Source organism: Myotis myotis, unplaced genomic scaffold (genome assembly GCF_014108235.1).
Source record: "Myotis myotis isolate mMyoMyo1 unplaced genomic scaffold, mMyoMyo1.p scaffold_m19_p_13, whole genome shotgun sequence".
In the NCBI taxonomy this organism is placed as follows: domain Eukaryota; kingdom Metazoa; phylum Chordata; class Mammalia; order Chiroptera; family Vespertilionidae; genus Myotis; species Myotis myotis.
Genome location: NW_023416317.1, coordinates 41,208,965 through 41,232,761, shown reverse-complemented (window position 1 = coordinate 41,232,761; position 23,797 = coordinate 41,208,965). Strand labels below are relative to the sequence as shown.

Here is a 23,797-nt window from a genome sequence, read left to right as displayed (position 1 = left end):
CTGGTCATTTCTCAAGCCAGCAGCCAGGCTACTGTTGACCAGATGCGTGCCTCGGCACGGTGTCAGCATCAGATAACCAAATAGTCAATATATATATATATATATATTTAAGCTGGGCTACCTCGCTTATATTTCCTTCCCTAGAACCGATGTCCAGGTTCCTGACTGAATTGCAAGATATGGAAAATAATGGATGGCTCAGCCCAAGGGGTGTTCATTGCCAGTAGTTTTCTAGCAAAACAGCAACTTCTTAGAGCAACAAAGTGACTCGGAAAGGTGGCAGCAGGGTCAATGCTAAGAAATATTGCTTTTCCTTCGCAAGGAAAACATTGGGGGCTGCAGCTTTAACTGGTGGTTTATGAACTTCAGGAGCCGCAAGCCATCTTAATCAGGCTAAGTTCCTTGCAAGGAAGATGTCATATTTTAATTACTTTGGACTGTTGAAACACATGGGGGAAAGGTGGGGGGGGGGGTATACACAACCCGTAGCTAATCCAAAGAACAGCAAAGTTAAATTCCCCTCTGCATACGTCTTAGTAAAAACTGCACCATGTGTCAAATTGCCTTACTTGAAGAATGTTTCAAAGTCCTGTGGTCACCCTCTACTTTTTACCCTCCCCTCCATGCAGATTTAAAAAAAACCAAAAAACTGTTTTCAAGAGATTGTAAGGTTGGTAGGGAGAGGAGCGGGGGTCGGGAGGGGTTGTTTGGGAAGAAAACATCTTACAGGAAAATTTCAGCAGAGGGGATCAATATGCACACGCCAGCATATCACACCCTTTCAGCATTAAATCATTAAACCCTTTGTCTTGCTACCAGTGCAGTTTGTTTCCAATGTCTTTATTGCATGCAAGAGAGACAATTCATTCTTTTTCTTTTTTTTTTCTTGGTAGAAGAAGGGAAAAAATAAACCTACATTGAGCAGTGTGCCGATGTTGCCATTCGGTTTGGGTCAATCCACTGAAGCATGCTTTGAGAGCTTTTTCCTGGAGCATGCAGGAAGACGGGCTCGCAGTGTAGAAATCCAGGATTTGCCCAGGACTCACTGACAGAACATCCATACAGTCAAACATGATCTCCCCTGCACCGAATGTCTGCAAAAGTGCTTATCCTCTAGGTGTGGAGGCAAATGGCATAGAAAAGTCCACCCAACTCCATCAAACTCTGCCCCTTTTTTGGCACGTAGGCTGTTGGTCTTTTTCCCAGCCCCGAATCATGAATTATGACAGACAAGCCAGCTAAAAGCCTGTAATTGATCCAAATGATCATTTACCATTTTCCAGGCTTGCTCGCCCAATCCAGCCGGGGCGGGGGTTCCCAGCAAGATCCCAAGTTCTCCTTCCAAGCCAATGCCTGCAAAAAGCCTTCCGAATGCGGTCCGGATCCTACCCCGACGGTGCCCAGGCAAGCCCTGCCCGGATCGCTCGCGTCCTCGGCATCCCAGTCCTCAAACAGCGCGCTTGGGGGAATTCTGGTCCCCCCTTTGGCAAAGAATAGACCCTCCTGCCTCTGAACAGCTCACTTCCTACTACTTCTGTCACACAGAATGAAAGATTGAATTGCCTAATATATGCGAGTGAACTTTCGGTGAACCCTTCCCGGGCTGCTAACCTTCAAATGACCCAACGAGTCTGACATCACCAACTCCCAGGATTCTCACAGAGCTCAGAAACTCCCAGCAGCCCTGCAAACGCAGACAGCCAGAGACACAGGCAGCGAGCGAGCGCGCGAGCCGGCTCTTTCTCTCCCATTTCTCACCTTAAAAACAATGCAAGAAGTGCTTTTAAAACGAGCCGGGGAGGAGCCAGGACGCCGCTCCTGGCTCACGCTGAGCGCCCACTTCTCTCCCTTTTCCGCCTTTTTCTTTGCAGCCGCTTCGCTTGCAAGCGCCTGTCTCCCCCCCCCCCCCTTCCCCTCTCGCCTCCCGCCCACCCTCTCGCCCCCAGCCCACCCTGTAAATTCCTCTGAGCGCCTCTCTGTCTGTTAAATTCCTTGTACCTTATGTATTTTTCCACTCCCGAAAAAGCACAGGCAAGCCCTAAACTGTAGAAAAGGGAACGGCTGCCCCTCGGGGAAGCCTGCAGATGAGAAACTTTCCATTTCATAATGTTTTTCTCCTTATCCCCTCTTGCAAGCCCTGGCATTGCATTTGCTCGGGAGTACAAAGCTAGCTTTCCGGATTCAGTTACTTTTCAGCATAGGGAGTAGTCAAGAGTTGGTTACTCCTGTCCCAAACACACACACACACACACACACACACACACACACACACACACACACACACACGGATATAGAGGATTTCAGGTCCTGACCTGAGCAAATATATAGTGCTCAAGAGCATGGATGTGGGAGTCAAACTGAACTAGATGCCCAAATCCAATCCAGTTATATCACTTATCAGCTGTGTGATCTGGGACTCAGTTTTCTCATCTATAAAATGGGAATATACTACTACCCACCTCAGTGGGTTGCTGTGAGGACCAAAAGAAATAGTGCTTGTATGACACTTAGGACATATCCTGGAACAAATATTAGCTGTGGTTCTTCCTCTTATTTTTATTTTTTAAAAATTTATTTATTGATATTTTAGAGAGAGAAAGGAAAAACAATGATTTGTTGTTCCACTTACGTATGCATCCATTGGTTGCTTCTTGTATATGCCCTGACCGGGGGTGGATCCCGCAACCTTGGTGTATCTGGACAACGCTCCAACCAACTGAGCTACCCAACCAGGGCCTCTCTTATTTTTCAACTAGGGAAATAAAAGCCCAGAGAATCTGAGACCTGCCTCAGGTAATACAGCTTAGAATCGCAACTAAAACCCAGCTCCCTGGAATCCCTGTCTAATGCAGAAATTACTGTGCTGTTCCCACAGCCTCGCACCCTGATAGCATATCGGTGGCCTTTCATCACACAATCACCAACCGCCCCCCCCCCCAAAAAAAAATTAAACACATATTTGAAAACTGGTTAAGTGTGAGGGTTTTGTATTTGCAAGGGCCAATTTTCACCAATACGAGCCCCTACCCCATCTGGCTACTTATTGTTTTAAGAGAAAAAAAATTATTTCTGTACCTCCTACACTGACCCCACCTAGAGGAGGGAGAAACTTTTTAACCAAGTCTTAAAACATTGAGAAGGACAGGTGTAATATTTACAAATAAACTCCCCTGACAGAGAGCTTTGACGGACAGCCAACCCACCCTGCAGCCATTTTGCATAACTTGTTTAAAGGGTGCAAATGTACTTCAAAGAAGGGAAACTCTGGGAGGAATGAAGACACCCCACCTCTTCCCCTGCCTCTCCAATATTTACTCATAATTCTCCCACCAAGCAGGGTGGGCAGGTGGACAGCCTGCTTGCCCCTTGCAGGGACACACTGCTCCAGTCTCCTTTCTGGTGGACAGTGCTGGAATGTGAATTGGCATCCAGGCTTTTACAAAGCCTGTCAGGGGGCACCCCGCCCCATACTGTCTAGCGGAGTTGCTCAGTGGCACTTGTGTGTAACATGAAAAGTATGCATCGCACACACTTCCCAAGTCCAAGGTCCTTTTACGAAGGCACATTAAAGCAATTTTCAGCCCCGCAAGCTCAGATCGTGCTATTGAAAAGTCCAGGGTGATAAAGGCACGAGATTTTGCTGAATCTATGTATTTATTTCCTCTCTCTCTTTATATCATCCTCATTTTGTAACAGAGCTATATTATAAGAAACCCTTTAACTACAAAGAAAACACACATTTTGAGCAAGGAGCGTGGAGGAGTTTACAAAACATTTAACACACTGTCGTTAAGATAGTTGTAAAGATACACAAAGCACCATTATCAAGTGGCAATTTCTATGTGGTCCTTGAGACTTATAGCTCCAAATGTTTATTTAAGGTCCTCAGAGTTCCTTGGAAACTGGCTCATTTTAGACCCGCTACTGGACGTGGGTGAACAGTTGTTCAGGGAGAGAGGAGGACGCATCTCTATTTAAAGTACAGCAGGAGGAACTAATTGGTGAGACAGGGCAGTGCTGCCAGGTGTGTGTGTACAGGTATCTGCTACCAGGGGAGGCCACTGCACTTCCTCACTCAATATCCTGCCGAAGGACAGGGTGCACTGGTCTCAGGGAAATGAAGATGGGTTTGTGTCCCCTGAATTCTTTTTTTTTTTTAAATATATTTTATTGATTTTAGAGAGGAAAGGAACAGGCTAGAGAGAAACATCAATGATAAGAGAGAATTATTGATTGGCTGCCTTTTGCACACCCACCACTGGGGGATCAAGCCTGCAACCCAGGTATGTGCCCTTGGCCAGATTCGAACCCGGGACCCCTCAGTCTGCAGGCTGACGCTCTATCCATTGAGCCAAACCAGCTACGGCTGTGTCCCCTGAATTCTGTTCTCATTTCTTAAGCTAGAGAATCAGCCTCATCTCAAAAGGGCACACCTGCTCCCAGATTTCTTCCCTCAGTACTATGTCATAACACAAAAACAATAACAGTATGCGCATAGTAGGGGCTGGGAGATTTGGTGTTTTCTCTCTCTCTCTTTTTTTTTTTTTTGCGCAAGAATATTTAAAATTTATAATTGCCTTAAAGTCGTCTTAAGTGCAGAGAAAAAAACTTGGGCCTTGAAATGAACGATCAGCATTTAAATCCTTGTGAACAGAATACTATGGGTGTCTCCTACTGCAACAGTATTTAGTCGGTTAATCTTTTCTCATCATGAATTAATTATGCTGAACGCAATTATGAGAACTATTATTTAACCCAAGTATTCATTTATAAAGCAGCCCCACAATTTAGCTGCACATTCCTTATCATTTCTTCATCAGTAAATCTAATTCGTACACTTCTTAAAAACTTGATTCCTACTCCAAATTTTCATCTTAAGTAAAGACACACAAATAAAGCACAATTCTTTAAATACATACCCGTGTACTAAAAAGATGAATGACTAGGTAGAAGGTGACAAATGGCCTAGTTAATTTCTTGATAATGAAGTTTAAATTATTGATGCCTCTTTTAAACATTAATCAGTTGGACAAAACCTTTCCCAAATATCCTCTTGGTACAGCATAAAATAAGATTTGGATAAATGTCATTTCCTGCGCAGTTAGCCCTCACTTATGTTGTCAAAATTTTTCTGCGACTAAGCGAAACAATGTATAACAAAACCAGTTTTCCCATCAGCTAATTGATAGAAATAAGAGTTAAGTTCCAAAGACATTACATCAACATCATAGCGAAATAACTCGAACAAAATGACGTTATCCAAGGCCCTGCATTTCCTTTGTGTTTGACCCACGATAAAAGAAGCCCTAATAAACGTATTTCCAACCCCAAACAGAAAGGCAAAAGTTTGAGACCAAAAGCCATTTTGTTTCAGAGTAACCGTGTATTTGTCAGTGTGACACAGCACATTTGAAACCCATAATCATAAAACAAAAATTTATAGGCCGGGTTCAGGGTCTACATCTGTTTTGCTGGTTTTCACACAGCTATTACCCACTGGACAATCCAGAAAGAAACACCATGAATCACGCTTCGCAAACATGTTGGAACTGGAGAGTTTTGTGAAGAAAGAGCAGGCATCTCGAGGCGACAGTATTGCAGCCGGTCGTGTTCAAAAACTGGTTGAATGCTTTGTGTGATGTCTAAATAAAGTGATTCCTACAGGCGCAGACATATCCACCCCAGGCACAAGTCATGCAAAGTGCAGGCGTGCATGGGAGGGGGGAGTGGAGGGAGGTGAACATGGATTGTTTTAAAAAGACACACCTGTCTCTTTCATGTTTTTTTTTTTAAGTATTTATTTATTTTTTTTGCTGTTAATCTCATATAAACCCCTCTCACCACAGTTCTGCCAGAAGAACAAATGGTTAGCACTGAGTGATGTGTGTGTCTTGCAGGGGAGCCAAGGCCAAGATGTGTTGCCCGCACAAGCCAAGCGCTGAGGCGGTCCCCAGGGCTTCCTCACCACAGGCAGAGCGGCTGGGAGAGGTTCTAACACTCATCACCCACGGAGACTGTTGCAGGCCTTCAATCAGAGCACCCGCTAATGTACCAGGACGGCTGATGTCCGTGGGTCTCATACCAGAAGCACCAAACACGGCCTTGCGAGGCGGCTGTCTGCATCACTGCAGACTGGGTCCTCTTAGGACCCCAAGAAGCATCTGTTTTTCTTCAAACACTTCTCTCCACCTCGAGTGTTGGCCACTGTGTCCTTCTTTAATTGGGCTCCTTTCTCTCCAGCTTCCTGCTTTTTTCAGTTTCCTTCCGGTTACTTAAAAACACCATTCCCCCAGGACCAGGGGCACACTTCTCTCTTCCCACACTTCTGAGTTATTTTCTTTAGCACCTCTTGGCTTTTGCTGTGCGTGACTCATGAAGACATCTCTTAAAGACCAACAGTTTCTGTTGGTCCCAACTTCAGACTTAAATACATCCCCTCCTGAAGGCCTAGGTACTGAGCAATAAGCTCCCAACCATTTCTCAGCTGATGGCCACTGCTGGGGGCACCATCTCAATGATCAGTTTGGAGGAGACTTAACTTTGGCTATTTCCTCTTTCTTTCCCCCTTTTTAATTTAGATTTTTTTGAAGTAATTTTATATAATAAAAGGCTAATATGCAAATTGTCACCTTGGGAGTTCGACTGACCAGGAGTTCGACTGGTTGCTATGATGTGTGCTGACCACCAGGGGGTGGCTCAGAATGAATGAAGGCCCCAGCCTGCAGCCGGAAGGCCCTGATCAGGCCTGATTGCCGGCCAGGCCTAGGGGCCCTACCTGTGCACAAATTTTGTGCACTGGGCCTCTAGTACCTATTCATAAAAACTCAGAGAGTTTAGTCTGAAAGATATAAAGTGAAAAGGATATATATATATATATATATATATATATATATATCCCCTATGTTATTCATTCATCAAATGGTGAGTGCCTACCATGTGCCAGTCACTGTCATAGGTGCTGGGCCTATATCTTCGTGGGGTGGGTTCTTTGCTGCTTTTAACACAAACCTAATCAAATAATACATCTTATTTTGCAATGTTTTTTAATTTAACAGTATCTCCTGAACATCTTTTCATAATAAACAGAACTTTCTCACTTAAGAAATGAGTACATAGATATCTGTTTTAAAAGCTAAATAGCGTCTCTTTACATTAATGTGCTCTAATTCATTTAACCAGTGTCCAGCTACTGGATATTTAGGTTATTTCCAGTTTTCCAGTGTTCTAAGAAGTCCTGTGGATATGTGTACTAAAACATCTGCTGGATAAAATTCTAGGAGCAGTATTGCCAAGTCAAAGATGATGTACATTTTAAAATCCGATGGCTACACAAAATTGTACTCCAGGATGGCTGTGCTAATATATATTCCCCTTTTGTTCTAAAACATGAGTCAGTAACCTTTGTGTAAATAGTGCCACAGGAAATATGTTAGCCTTTGCCTGTGATAGAGTTTCTGCTATAACGGCTCAGCTCTGCAGTTGTGGATAAAGCAGCCATAAACCATGAATGAATGGGCCTGGATGTGTTCAAGAAAACCTTATGAGAATCAGCAGTGGACTGGAGCTGAAGTTTGCCCACCTGTTTTCTAAACCAACATTTCACCAAATTCTACATTGCTTTGTCTCTATCCCTATGAAACCTACCCATATATACCGGGTTTTGTTTACACTTTAATTTTTCTTCTCCTTTAAAAGCTTCACCCAGTTTTCACTCATGTACCACATGAATAATATGGCTCTTTTATTATATTCCTTCATCCAGAATCACGTCCCCTTCTGTCTTGGCTCATAATTTCCCACTTTCTTACTTCACTCTCTTTACTTCCTCCTGTAAGAAGGGGCATGAGATTACATTTCTACCTTCAAACGGGTCCAGATGCCCCTGTACTTCCTTTTGTCCACCACCAACTCTTCCTTTAAAGTCCATTATGTCCATCAACACTCCTCTCCCCTCAATATACCCTGGCAGTATTTGAGAGATAGAAACTTTAACAATGATTCCTGAGAATAAATGTCAACGGCACCGCCATGCTACATACAGCATGCCCATGACGTCCCTGTATTATTCTGCCTGAATTGTTTTCATGTCTCGTCTCAATACATCTTCCAATGAGCTAAGATTAGATGTGCCCGCCCCGTTGGCAGAGAGCTTAGAAGAACAGTGAGACTTGTTCAAAGGATGGAAAGAAGCACAAAGGATTCTAAGAGTGCTTTGCAATTATTTCATGTTAATATTATTAATAAAGGATAATGTCTATAACTGAGATGCCTAACTTAATTCCTAGTTCAACACTTCATTCTTTGAAGATCCTACGTATGAACAGAGGCTATTAGTTGGCTCTTAAACTGCTGTTTAAATTAATTAAAATTCAATACAATTAAAAACTTCGTTTCTCAGTCACACTAGCTGCATTTCAAGTGCTCAAAACCCACATGTGGCTACCATGTTAACGGCACAGATATAGGACATTTCATCCTAGCGGAAAGTTGTGTTAGCCCATGCTACTCTCAAAGGTCAGCTTCATGATCAGAGGGGCAGTAAGGTGGGGCCAAAGAGTCTGGACATCAATGGACTATGCTTGAATCCCAGCCTCCCCTCTACTAGTGTGAACCTCAACAAGTAATTTAACCTCTGCATGCCTCAATTCTCTCACCAGCAAAATGGAAATACTAATGGTACCTATGTTAAAAGTCCATAGGAAAGATTAAATGAGGTAATACAAGTTAAAAGTACTTAGGTCATTGCCTGAGATAAAAGTGATTTTAAAATGTTAGTGGAATATCTGCAAGGAGAAAATGAAGTCAGGAACTCATAGCTCAAATACGCCTCAAATGCTAGTGCCACCAGGTACAGGGCCTCTCCTTCTCCTGTCAGGGCAGTCATTTTCCACCCGGATGCATCTTTCAGGCTATGGGATCTGGATACATGCAATTAGGGCAAGTTCCATGAGATTTCGCTGTATGTGCTACTGCATTGAAACGTGCATGTGTGCACGTGTGCGTGTGTGCATGTGTGTGTGTAGATTAAGGAGGATGGCTTCTTTTATTTTACAAAGCTGACCCTGAGTCAGAATGGCAATGCACTATTTGACAAGCCCCACCCTGCTGCTCCTGTGGGAAGCAGGAAATATACCACATGACTTGGTGTTTTCTGCAGAAGTGGTATTTAGTCTCAGGAACATAACACCAATTATGGCTAATAAAATGGCAAAGGTATTGTACAAGATGGAAGACTTGTGTTATCCTATCCTAGTCTACCTTATCTTATCTTTTCTTCCATCCATCCATTCATCCATCCATCAATCCTTCCTACTTACTCATTCATCTACCAGTTATCCATCCCATTCACCCTCTATCCATATTCCCATCTACCCTTCTAGTTATACACCCACTCACTTGTCCACCTACCCATTTACTCATCTATCTACGCATATATATCCATGCTCTGACCCGTCATCTACCCATGATCTAACCACCAATAGTGATAGAGCATGGCTTTTTGCAAGGCAATATGTAGAGTATGGACAGGCACAAAAGTAAAGCTTCTCAGATTATGCCCGTGTCTTTCTCTAGAATCCTTGAAAAGGATTTCCTGGTGAGAGGTACTAGCAGAAATAAGGTCAAAGTCACTGACCACTGGAGATTTCAGTTAAACAGGTTTGATAATCAGGTTGTTGCCAGGGCACCCCTCAGATCTAACACTGATCTCTACGAGCATCTCAGGATTTGAAATGCTAATGAAGCTGAGTTCTATTAGCAGCACAAAAGTTTCTGACTCTGAGGGAAAGCTGAAGGCCCTAAAAGAATTTCCATCAGATTCTACTAGCAAAAGGGATGTAAAAAATCACAAATACATCAGAGGAGCCATTGGAGAGGGGATGGAGTTTAAATTCACCCTGGTGTCTGACAGAGAAAAAGGCAAATAAAAGAGACCAATGGGATTGAATGGGAAGTGTGAAGGTAACAAAAAGCCAGATAGAAATCTCTGTGAAATTTCTGTTGGGGAAAAAACCATCACACACACACACACACACACACACACACACACACACACACACACACTATAAATACACCATAAACATTTTTGATGGAAAAAATCATTTTCTCTCTCCTTTTAAACAGCAGGCTAAAAAGCCACCCTCTCAATATTTACCTGAATCAATGGCTTTGACAACTTCTGTTTGAGGGGGTACCACGGTGGCTTACAAAATGAGTTTTGGCATTTTGTCATTGTTTTGTTTGTTTGTTTGTTTTGAGTTAGAGGTGGTTCCAAAGAGAGTAGTAAAGATTTTTCAGAAGCAACAGTTCCAAAAATGTAAGGCAGCGGTTCTCAACCTGTGGGTCGCGACCTCTTTGGCGGTCAAACGAACCTTTCACAGGTGTCGCCTAAGACCATCCTACATTATGATTCATAACAGTAGCAACATTACAGTTATGAAGTAACAAGGAAAATAATTTTATGGTTGGGTCACAACATGAGGAACTGTATTTAAAGGGCCAGAAGGTTGAGAACCACTGATGTAAGGGAACCTATGAGCATGGGAGGGCAAGAAAGTGAAATAATAGAACTATGAAACATCTCCCTAAGTCAAATGCAATGATAAAATATAAGATCACTGTAATGATTCCCAAAGCATTGCAATTCCAGGGCTTCCCACCCAGAGCTACAAAAGAAAATTTCTAGGGTTGGGGAAAGTAATTTGCATGTTAATCAAGGTCCTTGGGTACTTACTCTGCACACTGAAGTGTCAGATCCTCCACTTGGTGAATGCCAGGACACAGTCCTAGAGGAATCGGTGTTAAGAAAAATGAATTGTGCCCTAGCAGCTTTGGCTCAGTGGATAGAGTGTTGGCCTGTGGACTGAAGGATCCTGGGTTCAATTCTGCTCAAGGGCACATGCCTGGGTTTCGGGTTGCGGGCTCAATCCCAGTAGGGGGCGTGCAGGAGGCAGCTGATCAATGACTCTCTCATCATTGATGTTTCTATCTCTTTCTCTTTCTCCCTTCCTCTCTGAAGTCAATAAAAATATTTAAAAAAATAAAATAAGAAAAAATGATGATATTAATATTCCTCATGCAAATGCCCAACCCTCATGAAGTCTAAAGGTTAAAGACCTCTTTTTCCCTAGTTGGGCCCAGGCCTCCTCCCCTTTCTTTTGGGAAGACTGGTCAGTGGCAGAGAGCACAGCAGATATCTATTCCCCTCTCCCCGCCATGTTCCAGATTCAAAGAAAAACGACAGAGCGCCTCTGTGTGGTATAGACAGAATGTGTCAAACTCTGAAGAAGCCCTCACTTCCAACTCTGAATGTTACCAGGAGCTTCCTAGGAAAAGCTGCCATCCAGGCTTCTGCTGGTTCTAGCCATGTGGACTGCACTTGAAGAGGGAGGCAGCTCTCCAAGCTCTATTTTTGTTATATATGTAATTTGTGGCAAATTTGGAGGGGTAAGGACAGGCTAGTATACCAAAACTGAGTTGGGAGGCCAGCGGTCTATCTGAACACTAACAGCTTGTGAGAACTTGTCTGGTCTGATCAGTAACATGAGGAGGCTGTTGTGACTCATGGTGGCAAATACATGACTGGGGTGCCTCATCGGCGCCCACGCCAGAATTACTAATGTGTACCTTCTAAAAGATCTGGGTAAGGCTGCCTAGCAATGGACTAGCCCAGTGGTTGGCAGATTCCAAGGCCAAAACCAGCCCACCACCTGTCATTGTAAAACAGTTTTATTGGAGAATAGCACATGCTCATTTATTTGTTTACATATTTTCCATGACTGCTTTCAACCAACAACAGATTTGAGCAATGGCAAAAGAAATGGTATGCCCCACAAAGCTGAAAATAGTTATGATCTGGACCTTTCTTTAAAAAAAAGTGCTGACTCCTTACTCTGTAGGCATTCACTACCAATCTGTTGGAATTGGCTTTGAAGATGAAATTGACCAGCAATCCTCAAACTGGGTAATATGGAAGGTTTCTTCAAGATCTAAACTTCTCAATTGTTTTTAGATATGTCAAATACACTCCTTCAGCATCTTTGAGCTTCCTTTTACTCTACATAGAATACTCTTTGCTTAGATAGTAACATGAGTTATTAAATCTGTTTCTTTATGAATAGACTGCCTTAATTGAGACACTAATGGTCCTATTTAAAATAGGACTCTAGGTCATGTTCATTACTGTTCCTTGGTCCTACAGTTTAAAATTTATAGTGATTATTACTACCTGACCACATTATTTTTTATTGTATGTCTTTGATAATAGAAAGTTATCCCCTTGAGGGCAGCAACTCTATCCAGTTCACTGTGATGGGCCCAATAAAAAACAGTACATGACACATAGTAATCCTTCAATAAATATTTGTTAAATAAATAGCATTCTTGGAAGACAATGATTAATAGAGCCATGTACAACTTGGTAGAAACCTAAAATTGGCAGAAACTACAATGTGTTGTTTCAAGTCAATTAGGCCTCACCGTAAGTAAAATAAAATGAGGTCTAATTATTAAAAGATATCATTTAAAAAGTAAAATCTATGGCATAAGCTTTATACTTTCAGTTAAATGATAAGGAAGTTATGCAGACCAAGAGAAAGGACAGTCGTTACAAAAAACAGCATTGAAACAACTGGATATCCATTACAGCAAACAAACAAACAAATGATCCACAGCTCACACCAAATAGAAAAATTAACTCCACATGGATCATGGCCCTAAAATTAAAACAAGAAGCTATCAATTTGTAAAAGTAAAATAGGAGACAATCTCGTGACCTTGGGTTGGGCACAGGTTTCTTAGATTTGACACCAAAGTATGACACATAAAAAAATCCAAATGAATGATTTGGATTTTATCACAATTAAAATGCCTTTCCTTCAAAAAACTCTGCTAAAGGAGTGAGAACACAAACAACAGACTAAGGGAAGAAGTATATATTTGAAAAGAAATTTCTATCCGCAATACATAAAGAAATTTCAAAATTTAATAATAATAACTCAAGCATCCTACCTTTACCCCTAGTGGGTAAATGATTTGAACAGAAATGTCACCAAAGACAAAATACAATGGCAAACAAACACATGAAAAGATGCTCAACATCCATAGTTATTAGAGAAATGCAAATTACAACCACAACGAGATCCCATTACACACCGACTGGAATCACTATGATTAAAAAGGCCACCATACCAAGTGTTGCTGTGGATGGGGAAGAACTGAAACTCTGACACACTACTACTACTAGTCTAAAGCCATTCAAACACTTTGAGCAAAGTTTGGAAATTTCTTAAAAAGTTAACCACGTACCTACCAACCCAGCCATCCCACTTCTAGTTATTTACTCAAGAAACATTGAAGTATATTTTTAGTGAATGACATGAATGCTCACAGCAACTTTATGTGTAATAGCCAAAATCTGGAAACAATCCAATTGTCCATCAACAGGAGGACTGATAAACATAGAGTGGACAACTCTTGGCAATAAAAAGAAGTGAACTGATACGTGCTACGCCTGACATGAATCTCCTAATAATTTTGCTGAGTAAAAGAAAAGAGACACAAAATAATATTTAAAGTATGGTTCCATTTCTATAAGGAAATTCTAGGCAATTTAATATATCATAGCAGATAGCTAATCAGTGGTTGCCTGAAGTCAGGGTTTGGGGGACTTGAGATGGACAGGTAGACAAGATTACAAAAGCACATGGAGAAACTTCTGGGGAAGGTGGTGGATATGCTCATGATTACTATTTTTAATTGAGATATAATTGACATATAATGTTATATTAGTTTCAGGTGTACAACATAAGGGTTCAGTTTATGTAGATATTGTGAAATAATCACTACAATATCTAGTTAATACCCATCACCACATATAGTTACAAAGTTTTATTCTCCTGTTTAGATCTTTTAAGATTTATTCTCTTAGCAACATTCAAATACAACACAATTTACATTCCCAGAACTTATTTATTTTATGACTGGAAGTTTGCAGCTTTTGATGATCTTCGCCCATTTCGCTCACCAGCCCTATGCCTCCACCTCTGTCTCTGGTAATCATCAATCAATCTGTTCTCTGTATCAATGAGTGCGTGTGTGTGTGCGTGTGTGTGTGCATGTGTTTAGATTCCACCTATAAATGATATATTTGTCTTCTGACTGACTTGTTTTACTTAAAATGCTCACAAGGTCTATCCATGTTGTCGCAAATGGCAAGATTTCCTTCTTTTTTATGGCTGAATAATATTTCAGTGTATATGTGTATATACTGCATCTTCTTTATTCATTCATCTATTAATGGACATTTAGATTGCTTCCATGTCTTGACTATTGTATGGTGCAATGACTATGGGGGTGCAGATATCTTTTCAAGTTAGTGTTTTATTTTCTTCGGATAAATACCCAGAAGTGGAATTGCTGGATATAGTAGTTCTAATTTTAGTTATTTGAGGAACCTCCATACTGTTTTCTATAGTGGCTGCACCAAGTTACATTCCCACCAGAAGTATACAAGGGTTCCCTTTTCTTTACATTCCTATCTTTTTTATATCAGCCATCCTATCAGGTGTATGGTTTTTATTTTTATTTATCTGAAGATTAGTGATGTTGAGCACCTTTGCATGCCCGTGTTGGCTATCTATATGCCTTCTTTTAAAAAAATGTCTGTTAAGATCTCCTGCCCGTTTTTAAAATTGTTTATTTTTTTCGCTATTGAGCTGCATGTGTTCTTTATACATTTTGGATATTAACCCTATATCAGATATATCATTTGAAAAATATTTTCTTCTATTTGGTAGATTGCCTTTTCATTTTGTTGATTTTTTTTTTTGGTACATATGTTCATTATTTTGATTATGGTAATGGTTACATAGATGAATACATCTGTCGAAACTTACCAAATTTTACACTTTGAAAATTACAGTTTAATGTATGTCAATAATATTTCAATAAGCTGCCCCTGAATACAGTATTTAACAAAATATTTAACAGCCAGTACAGTAAAGATACTAACATTTGAAAATAAATGCTGGCCATGCCAATGTACTGCAGCTAAATAAAGGGTGTCCCAAAATTCACGCAAGATTTGAATTTTGCCTGAGCATTAACAACAACAAAAAATAAAAGCCTAACTTTACTTGGTTTATTGAATCAAATTCTAATATCTGTTGCCCTTTGATTTCAATCCCTTCAGTTTGACAAGCATTACCAAGTACCGATTATGGCCCAGGAGCAGGGACAATGAAGACCAATGAAGACCACGGCTTTGCGTATGTGCCAGCAAAGCTGTTGAGGCCATTTACCCGATGTGCTGTTCCATACATAACCCTATACTATATACTTTCTGAATCAATAAAAAATTTACAATTTTTAATTATAAACCTGTATTTTCTATCAAAATTACTTCTTGCGTGAATTTTGGGACACCCTTTCCTAACCAGGCTTGTTTGCAAAAGTGCTCAACTTCATTGGTTTTCTGGGAAACAAACTTAAGACCACAAAGCAATAGCACTGCATAGGGCCAAAATGAAAACAAACAAACAAGCAGTGATGCCAAGGATATGCAAAGATATCCGTGGAGAAATCTGAATTTTCATATACTGCCAGTTGGAATTGAAATTTGTACAACTTCTTGGAAAACCCTTTGTCAATATTGACTGAAACCTGACATACCTCAAAGTCCAGGACATGGTAATTCCATTCCTGTATATACATGCCCAATAGAAATGCATACATATTTTCACATAAAAATCATGCACAAAATACTGGCCATAGCAGCACTAATCATAATAGCCCCAAACAGAAATCTACCCAAATATCCATTAATTGTAGAATGAATAAATAAAATGATATAATTATCCATTAAAATACTATCCAACAATGAGAACAAATGAACTTCAACTACATTCAATAGCATGGATAAATGCCACAATGTTGAATGAAAGAAGTCAGGAACACACAAAAAAGTATAACTCTATGATTCTATTTATAAAGAGTTCCAAAATAGGTCTAATTAATTTGTGCTGCTGGAAGTCAGGATCCCTGTCATCCTTGGGTCAGCGTTAGTGACTAGAAGAAGGATAAAGGAACTCTTGGTTTTGTTTCTTGATCTGGGTGCTGGTTAAATAAGCATATTCAGTTATATAACAAAATTCCAAACGTGTACGTATCATTTGTGCACTTCTTTCTATGTATGTTTCAATAAAATTGTTTACTCAAAAAATAAATAATGGATGAGTCTGATGACTCACAGATTTTTTTTAAACTCCTCTCAATTGGTCCTTGGATTGAAAAAGTTTGAGAACAACTACTCCAGTCAACAATCTTGAGAGGGTGAGGAGCTCTTAGCATAAGCTGGTCAAACACTTGGGGGAAGGGGAGTGAAGTTTAGAAATCACTACAGAACTAGCTTTGAATATTTAACTCTAAAGTGCAAAGAGCATTTTAATGAAACCTCATGTCAGCCTTTATATAACCAGTTTCCTTGGTTAATAGCAACAACTAATGAAGAAACACCAAAGCCTCAATATACCAAGAGATAATATTTATCTGTTAACTAAATATCTAAGACATTACATGCAGGAGAAAGAAGAAAATGAGGGGCAGAGGACAACAGAAAAATAAAATATGCCTTTCCCTCTAGGTAACTGTTTGCTATCAGTTTCCCACCAAGAAGCACCTTAACCACAATGTATAAAAAGAAGCCAAGAATGATTAAATAATTTAGAGTCATTTTGAGGGATGAAATGCCCTGGCTCTATAATGCCCCATAATGACTGCTCCTCAAGCTACCTACCATTCCAAGATGACAGACAATTTTTAAACAGGATTGGTGTTTCCACTTGACGTTTGCCGCTTCTCCAATGTCAGCTGCTTCTGCCCTCTTCCTCACCCCGTCGCCCAGTTCCTAGGCTCCTGTTGCACCAACCTGCTGGAAAGGAGCCTTTCTGACACTGTCCCTTTCCCTAAAGCTCCCTGTTGTCTCTCCCCGTTATCTCTGCATCTTTTGGACCTGCTGGGAGTTTGGGTAGTTTGGATGCCCAGGTATCCTTTCAGCCAAGAAATTCTCCTCTTTGATACCAACCCATCAAGACAAAGGGGGTACATAAAGGCCAGGCCCTCAAGGGCAATTCTTTGGCCTTGATTTAGAGTGGCAGTACTATTCTTAGGCTGCGTTGGGAGATATTTTTGGTTGCCTCTTTGACTGGGGAACTACTGATATTTAGTGGGTGGTGCTAGAGATGTCAGTCGTTCTGTACAATGAGGAATAGCCACTCATGTCCCACACGACTTTAGAATGTAGGTAATATTAACCTGAATCTAGAAACAAATTCCTGCTTTAAAAATATATTTTAAAAAATCCTCACCTGAGGACATGCTTGGAGAGAGAGGAAGGAAGGGACAGAGAGGAGGGAGAAAGCATCGCTTGGATCAAACCCCAAACCTTTCAGTGCATAGGATGATGCTCCAACCAACTGAGCTACTCTGGCCTGGCACAAATTTCTTATATACATACACATAAACAATTTTTGCATGGTTTTAATATGTACTTATTCTTTCAAGGTGTATTTTGTATTAAGCAGAATTTACCAAGAGTTGTGTATCATTCCAAAAAAAAAAAAAAATCATATTGATTCACCCAAACCTCACCTCTGTCAGTCAGAATTGGACTGGTTCTAAAAGGTATGAGCATTTGGCTACTTTATCTTGTCTTTCAGTGTAGTCACATCCTAACATTTACATATTAAAATATAAATTAATCTATTACAACTAACTTTCTTTTCATGTTTCTTTATATTATTATTAGGATGTTATGTTGATTTTTTAGAAGTTTGTAGTAGGTAGCTTATATTATTGATACATTTCATTTCAGAATTATATTGGATGTTTTGTAAAATATTTTAAATACTTATAAGTATATAATGGAGATACTAGGTATCAAAGGGCTGGGATCCACTGATTTAGAAAAACAGCTCCAATTCCTCTTGAAAAACTTTCCAAGGCTTTTTAAAGATCTTGACCTTTTATGTCAAACTAGAGGCCCAATGCACAAAAATTTGTGCACTCGGGGTGGGGGGGTGGGGGGTCCCTCAGCCCGGCTTGTGCCCTCTCGCAGTCTGAGACGCCCTCGGGAGATGGCCACCTGCTGGCTTAGGCCTGCTCCCCGGGGGATTGGGCCTAAGCTGGCAATCAGACATCCCTCTGGCAGCCCGGCAGCCCTCAGGGGATGTCCACTTGCCAGCAGGGAGCAGACCTAAGCTGCAGTTGGACATCCTTAGCGCTGCTGAGGCAGGAGAGGCTCCCACCACCACCGCTGTACTGGCAGCCGTCAGCCTGGCTTGTGGCTGAGCAGAGCTCCCCCATGTGGAAGCACACTGACCACCAGGGGCAGCTCCTGCATTGAGCGTCTGCCCCCTGGTGGTCAGTGTGTGTCATAGTGACCAGTCATTCCCAATCTTTCTGCTCTTAGGGTCAGTTTGCATATTACCCTTTTACTATATAGGATAGAGGCCTGGTGCATGGGTGGGGGCCGGCTGGTTTTCCCTGAAGGGTGTCCCGGATCAGGGTGGGGGTCCCGCTTGGGTGCATAGCCAGCCTGGGTGAGGGGCTGATGGCTGTTTGCAGCTGGTCACACCCCCTTGAGGGTGGGGGTCCCCACTGGGGTGCCTGGCCAGTCTGGATGAGGGGCTGAGGGCCGTTTTCAGGCTGGCCGGTGACTGAAGCTCCCAGCCTCTCCTTTTTTTCTTTTTTTTTTATTCTGGGATTTATTTACCTTCTATAATTGAAACTTTGTTGCCGTCACTGGAGCTGAGAGCTGGCTCCTGCTCGCTGCAGCTCTGAGGCCACGGCCTGCTGGAAGCAGGTATCTGGGGTTTGTTTAGCTTCTGTAATTGAAACTTTGTTGCTTTCGGAGCTTAGAGCCGGGCCGCGGCAGGCGGGAAACCTTGGCTTCCTCCATCACTGGAGCAAGCAAACCTCCTGCTCACTTCAGCTGCGTGGCTGCCAGCAGCCATCTTGGTTGGGTTAATTTGCATATCTTGCTGATTAGCCAATGGGAAGCGTAGTGAAGGTACGATCAATTACCCTTTTTTGTCTTTTATTAGATAGGATATAGGCTGACTTTTGCCCAATGGCGTGCTGGTAAATATTTAACAACTGGCTCTCTGTGGGGGAGAAGCTCTGATTTGTAGTACATGCCAATTTCCATGGTGTAAATACTTTAATTATGGTCAATTTGAAGAATCATTAACATGACATCACTGGACATAGAATTGGGTAGATACACCAAATATTAGCTCCTGTGAGTTTTTTCAGGTAAGGGGACACGAGGACCCATTAGTTACCAAATTTCTGCCTAGACACCACTCCAATTTTTTCCAACAGGACTTTAGAATGTATTGAGTTTGCCCTAACAGGATTCAGGGGACCATGAAACAAATTAAGCAAAGAATAATAAAGAAAACAAACTAACAAGTCACAGCCATATACAGGTAGCACATGCCGTTAGGCTCAGATAGTTCACTGATCCAAGATTCAAAGGCAATGCAGACAAGCATGAAGTAAATAGTTCTTTATAAAGTCAGCTGATATCAGTGGAAATTCCAGGGTCAAAGGAACTGCCTTGCTCAGATAGGAACTAGAGGACATGGTGATCATGCTCTTAGCGTTTATTCTGCTGCCACTTTGAGAGAAGACACTGGAGACCGATTTGTGAAACTGTTTAGACTTGAGAAACTGTTTAAGGACAGCACCTGGAAAGCACCATCTAATTAGCCAGGTAATGAGAATTCGTGAGTGGCAGACCAGGCATAGTTGGTTGTATCTTAGCTTGTGAATGTGCGCTAAATCAAAGGAAGAGCAATCTATCTTGAATGGCACGATAACCCACTCTCAGTTGTTTCGTTACCAGTCATGTTTAGGACCGAGGGATCAGCACAGTGTGTTTTGGCCAGTGTACAAAATCTCACCACAAGAGAGTGATGGATGGACTCTGGGCTAAGGGAATGGATGAAAACAAGAACTGGATTGTTGTAAATTGTGCTCAAATGTGAAAAAGTGACCAAGATCTATAGCAATGAGAAACTGTCTCATGTAAATACATGTCTGATTTAGACTCTGTCCAGGATCAAAATTAGAAATATTTCCATTCTTTCTCCAACTCCCTGCTAGAAGAATTCCTGGCATGGGAAAGTAAGACCGTTTTGTGTAAAAGGCATGAACGTACTTACTGTTCTTATGGGGACTTAAGCAGTAACATTTCTGGAGAGTGGACATAGGGGAAATGCTCAGCTGGCTTGGACACGCACCCCACCTTTGATTGGCTACTTTAAATTCTGCCTATTTTTAAAGGGAACCCCACCAAAAAGTCCTTTGTAATAAAAAAAAAAAGCAAAATTTTGTACAGTTTACACTCTTGCGTACCTCTTTAGTGCTTTCAAGTCTTGAGAAATTTCAAGCATAGTTGGACTTTAGAGATTCTAATAGCCGAAAAGATTCTGGGATTTTGCATTCTCTATGAATCCCAAATATTCAAGTTGATTTCAGAAGGTTCTTATATGCCATGGCATTATGAAGGTAACACAATTTTGAGTGAGACCTTGAGTTTATGATAAATGTGTTCCAGAATGCAAATTTTACAGTGACGGTCAACCAGGGAAATGTGCAAGCCCAGCAGATACTGGCATATGGCATGTGATCTGAGGAGGGAGAAGAAGGTTCGCAGAACATTTGCTAGCAGATGCTCAATGACAAAAGCAAAGTCAGTTGTATGGTCTCTTGGGAAAATAACAAGAAAACAAATGTGAAAAAAAATTTGTTGTGTCAGTAGAAGATATTCATGAACTACACATTTTCCTCTGGTAACAAGGAACCAAGAAGACTCACAGCCGTAGGCTTTGGCCACTGTGGCCAAAGGTCCTAGGTCATCAGATAGAATCACAAAGAACCTGTTGCACTGGTACATTCATTCTTGGGCATTTCATAGCATCACAAATTTTCTTGTTCTGTTTTATAAGCCATGGTGGCATTTACCATGTCGTGGCTTGCTTTGCTTGCCAGGCACGTCTTCCTTGAATAATTCTGTGAGAAAGAATTCTGTTGGCACTGGAGATTCTACATGAACCATGCCTCCCGACAGAGAACTGCAGCCTTCGGTGTACAGAGGGCAAGTGACAGGATGCGAATGGGACAGGTGTGTGTGTGTGTGTGTGTGTGTGTGTGTGTGTGTGTGTGTGTGTGTGTAAAGTTAAAAAGAGATGGGCTTTAAAGAATGGTACTAACATAGGCATACAAAGGGGGAGGTCACAGCCAGCAGGTGAAATGGTGTGCTCAAAGGTGCCAAGCTGAGTCAGGGATGGTAATGATTGCACGTTTAACTGAGAACATACCATATTCAAGCAGGCACCTTGTATATATCATGAATTAATCTCTTCAGGAACATTCAAGTTAAGTATCACTATTCTTATAGAATTGACAAGGAAACTGAATTTCAGTTAACAGGTCTCGAATGACAATGATTAATTTGGAATTTGAATCCGTGTCTGTTTTACTTGAAAAATTGGTCTCTTGGCTACCATACTACCTGGCCAATCCACGTTTTCAGCTATAGTGAGACCTGTAGCAGATTTTAGAAATTAGGTTCTGTTGACAAAAGCCTCAAATATTGGACTATAGGCAGTGGGGAACCACTGAAGGATTTTAAAGAGCACAGGATGTAGCTGGTAAGAAAATATCCTGAAAAGATTGTGGTGTACGCAGTCATTTAGGTCACTGTAAAGAAATGTGGGTGATAGAAATAGAACAAAAGATGGTTTTGGAAGATGGTGTCTACTGTAGGAAAACGTACAGGACTTGAAAGACCGCTCTACAGTAAAGGCAGAGAGGGAAGTCAAGATAACTTAGAGGCACCAAGACAGTGGGTTGGTGCGGGTGATGAGCAGCCTTCAAGAAGCCTTGGGATGAATGAGGAACTCAGGCTTTATCACTCTGAGCTGAGGCAATGCAAACTATTTGCACAGGATGGTCTGGTAGCTGTGGCTTCTGTCACCCTGCTCATTTTGTGGCTAATCTGGTTGCAAGGCAGATGATCCTATTTTGTTTCATTCCTATTTTGGGCTGAATTGTTTCCTCCCAAGATTCATATGTTCAAATCTCAATCCCCAGTGCCTCAGGATGAAACCGTATTTAGAGAGAAGGTCTTTGAGTTAAAATGAGGTTGTTAAGGCGAGGCTTCTTCCAATATGATCAATGTCCTTATAAGACAGAGGGACACCGGGGCGCTCATGCACGGAGGGATGAACATGTGAAGAGGCAACAATATTGTGGCCGACTGCAAGCTAAGGACAGAGGCTTCAGAGGAATCCAGCCCTGCTGGCACCTTGATTTTGAACTTCCAGTCTCAAAACTGTGAGATAAGAAATTTATGTTGCCAACCAGTCTGTGGTCTTTAGTTATGGCAGCCCTAGCAAAGCCCAAGAAGGTCTTCTTCTTTTGTTACTCATCAATGCCCTGCGCTTCTACTGAGAGCTGGCTCCTATACCACTTTTGCCCTGGAATCTCCCAAGACCAACTCAACAGAGGTGCTTTCTCATCTCTCTGAATTTCTAGAGCAGCACTATCCAACAGCACTTTCTGCAATGATGGAAAAACATCTGAGCTCTATAAGGCTGTAGTCATTTGCCACACGTGGATATTGAGGATTTGAAATGTAGCGAGTGTGACTGAGGAAGAGGATTTTAAATCTTATCTAATTTAATTGGCCACATTTTGCTAGTGGCTAACGTATTTGGCAACCCAGATCTCGAGTGTTTACTATGTCGTTTATTTCTTCACCCCACAATGTCTTGGATGATGGATATTTCTGCACATGTCTCAGTTCTCCAGTCACATAGTGAGCCAGGTGAGAGCAGGGATTCTCTATTAAGTAAGTTTGCATTTCCATAGCTCCAAACTTCGCGCCTGATGTACAGCCATGCTTATCACATGTTTGTGAGCATATTATCATTGTCATTTTGTCTTGGATCACTGAAATAGATTACTTGTCAATCTTGTGGTGCAAAAGAAACACTTTTGATGACTTTTACAAGTTCCACTAGATGCCGGGTCTCTGTTCCAGTCTCTGGGGAACAAGGGATGGTTAAAATACGGCCTGGGCCTCTACGGGTTCAGGTCTTGTGGAGTAAGCAGAGAAATAAAGCTAAGCTCACCTCTCAGATCTGCAAATGCCAGACTTGCAGTTTGTCTTAGTGGATTTAGGATTACACTCATTGTATCTTTTTCTCTGGTTCTATAGAATCAATTTTCTCTTCCATGGATTGAAAAAAATAAAATAAAATAAATGCAGATTGGGCATGAGGCCTATTAAGATTCTTGACAAAATGTAGTAAGCAAATTATGTTCTTCAAGAAGCAACCAACTACTGGAAGGTAGGTGTCAAAGAGGAGTGAGGGTGATCTTCCAGGACAGAAAGTTAGAAAAATTTCACTTGTTTTATGTGACTGTGACTAGCATTAATGTATCATTCAGGAGGGTCGTTCTCTTTGTGGGCAATCCTTGAACTACAGAGGCCATGCCCAATTCATTGCCATCCCCTCCCTCCATCCTATCTTTATCCCCCACTATGGGACCTTGCCAATAATAGGTGCTCAAAAATGTCCACTAGGTAATGAAAAGGAGAGAAAGTTGATAAATATTTCTGCTTACCTTCTCTACCCCGGGCCAATTCTCTATTCCCTAGCACCATGTCCCTTATAAAAACGGAAGAGAGTAAGTCAGCCATCTTGTCTTCTTTTGCTCTAGTAGG

General features: G+C 41.5%; 1 protein-coding gene across 2 annotated transcripts in view; it reads right to left on the bottom strand.

The window, feature by feature from the left end:
* RARB (retinoic acid receptor beta) overlaps positions 1 to 23,797 on the bottom strand; it is a 637,926-nt gene that overhangs the window by 151,463 nt on the left and 462,666 nt on the right. The window contains exon 1 of one of the 2 annotated variants that reach the window (XM_036332778.1): positions 917 to 1,704. The exons of the other annotated variant lie outside the window; for it this stretch is intronic. Within the exon in view, the coding sequence (XP_036188671.1) occupies positions 917 to 1,073 (157 nt within the window). The 5' untranslated portion in view covers positions 1,074 to 1,704. Of the gene's footprint in view, positions 1 to 916; positions 1,705 to 23,797 lie in introns of those variants that run through there. 2 annotated transcript variants of the gene reach the window in all.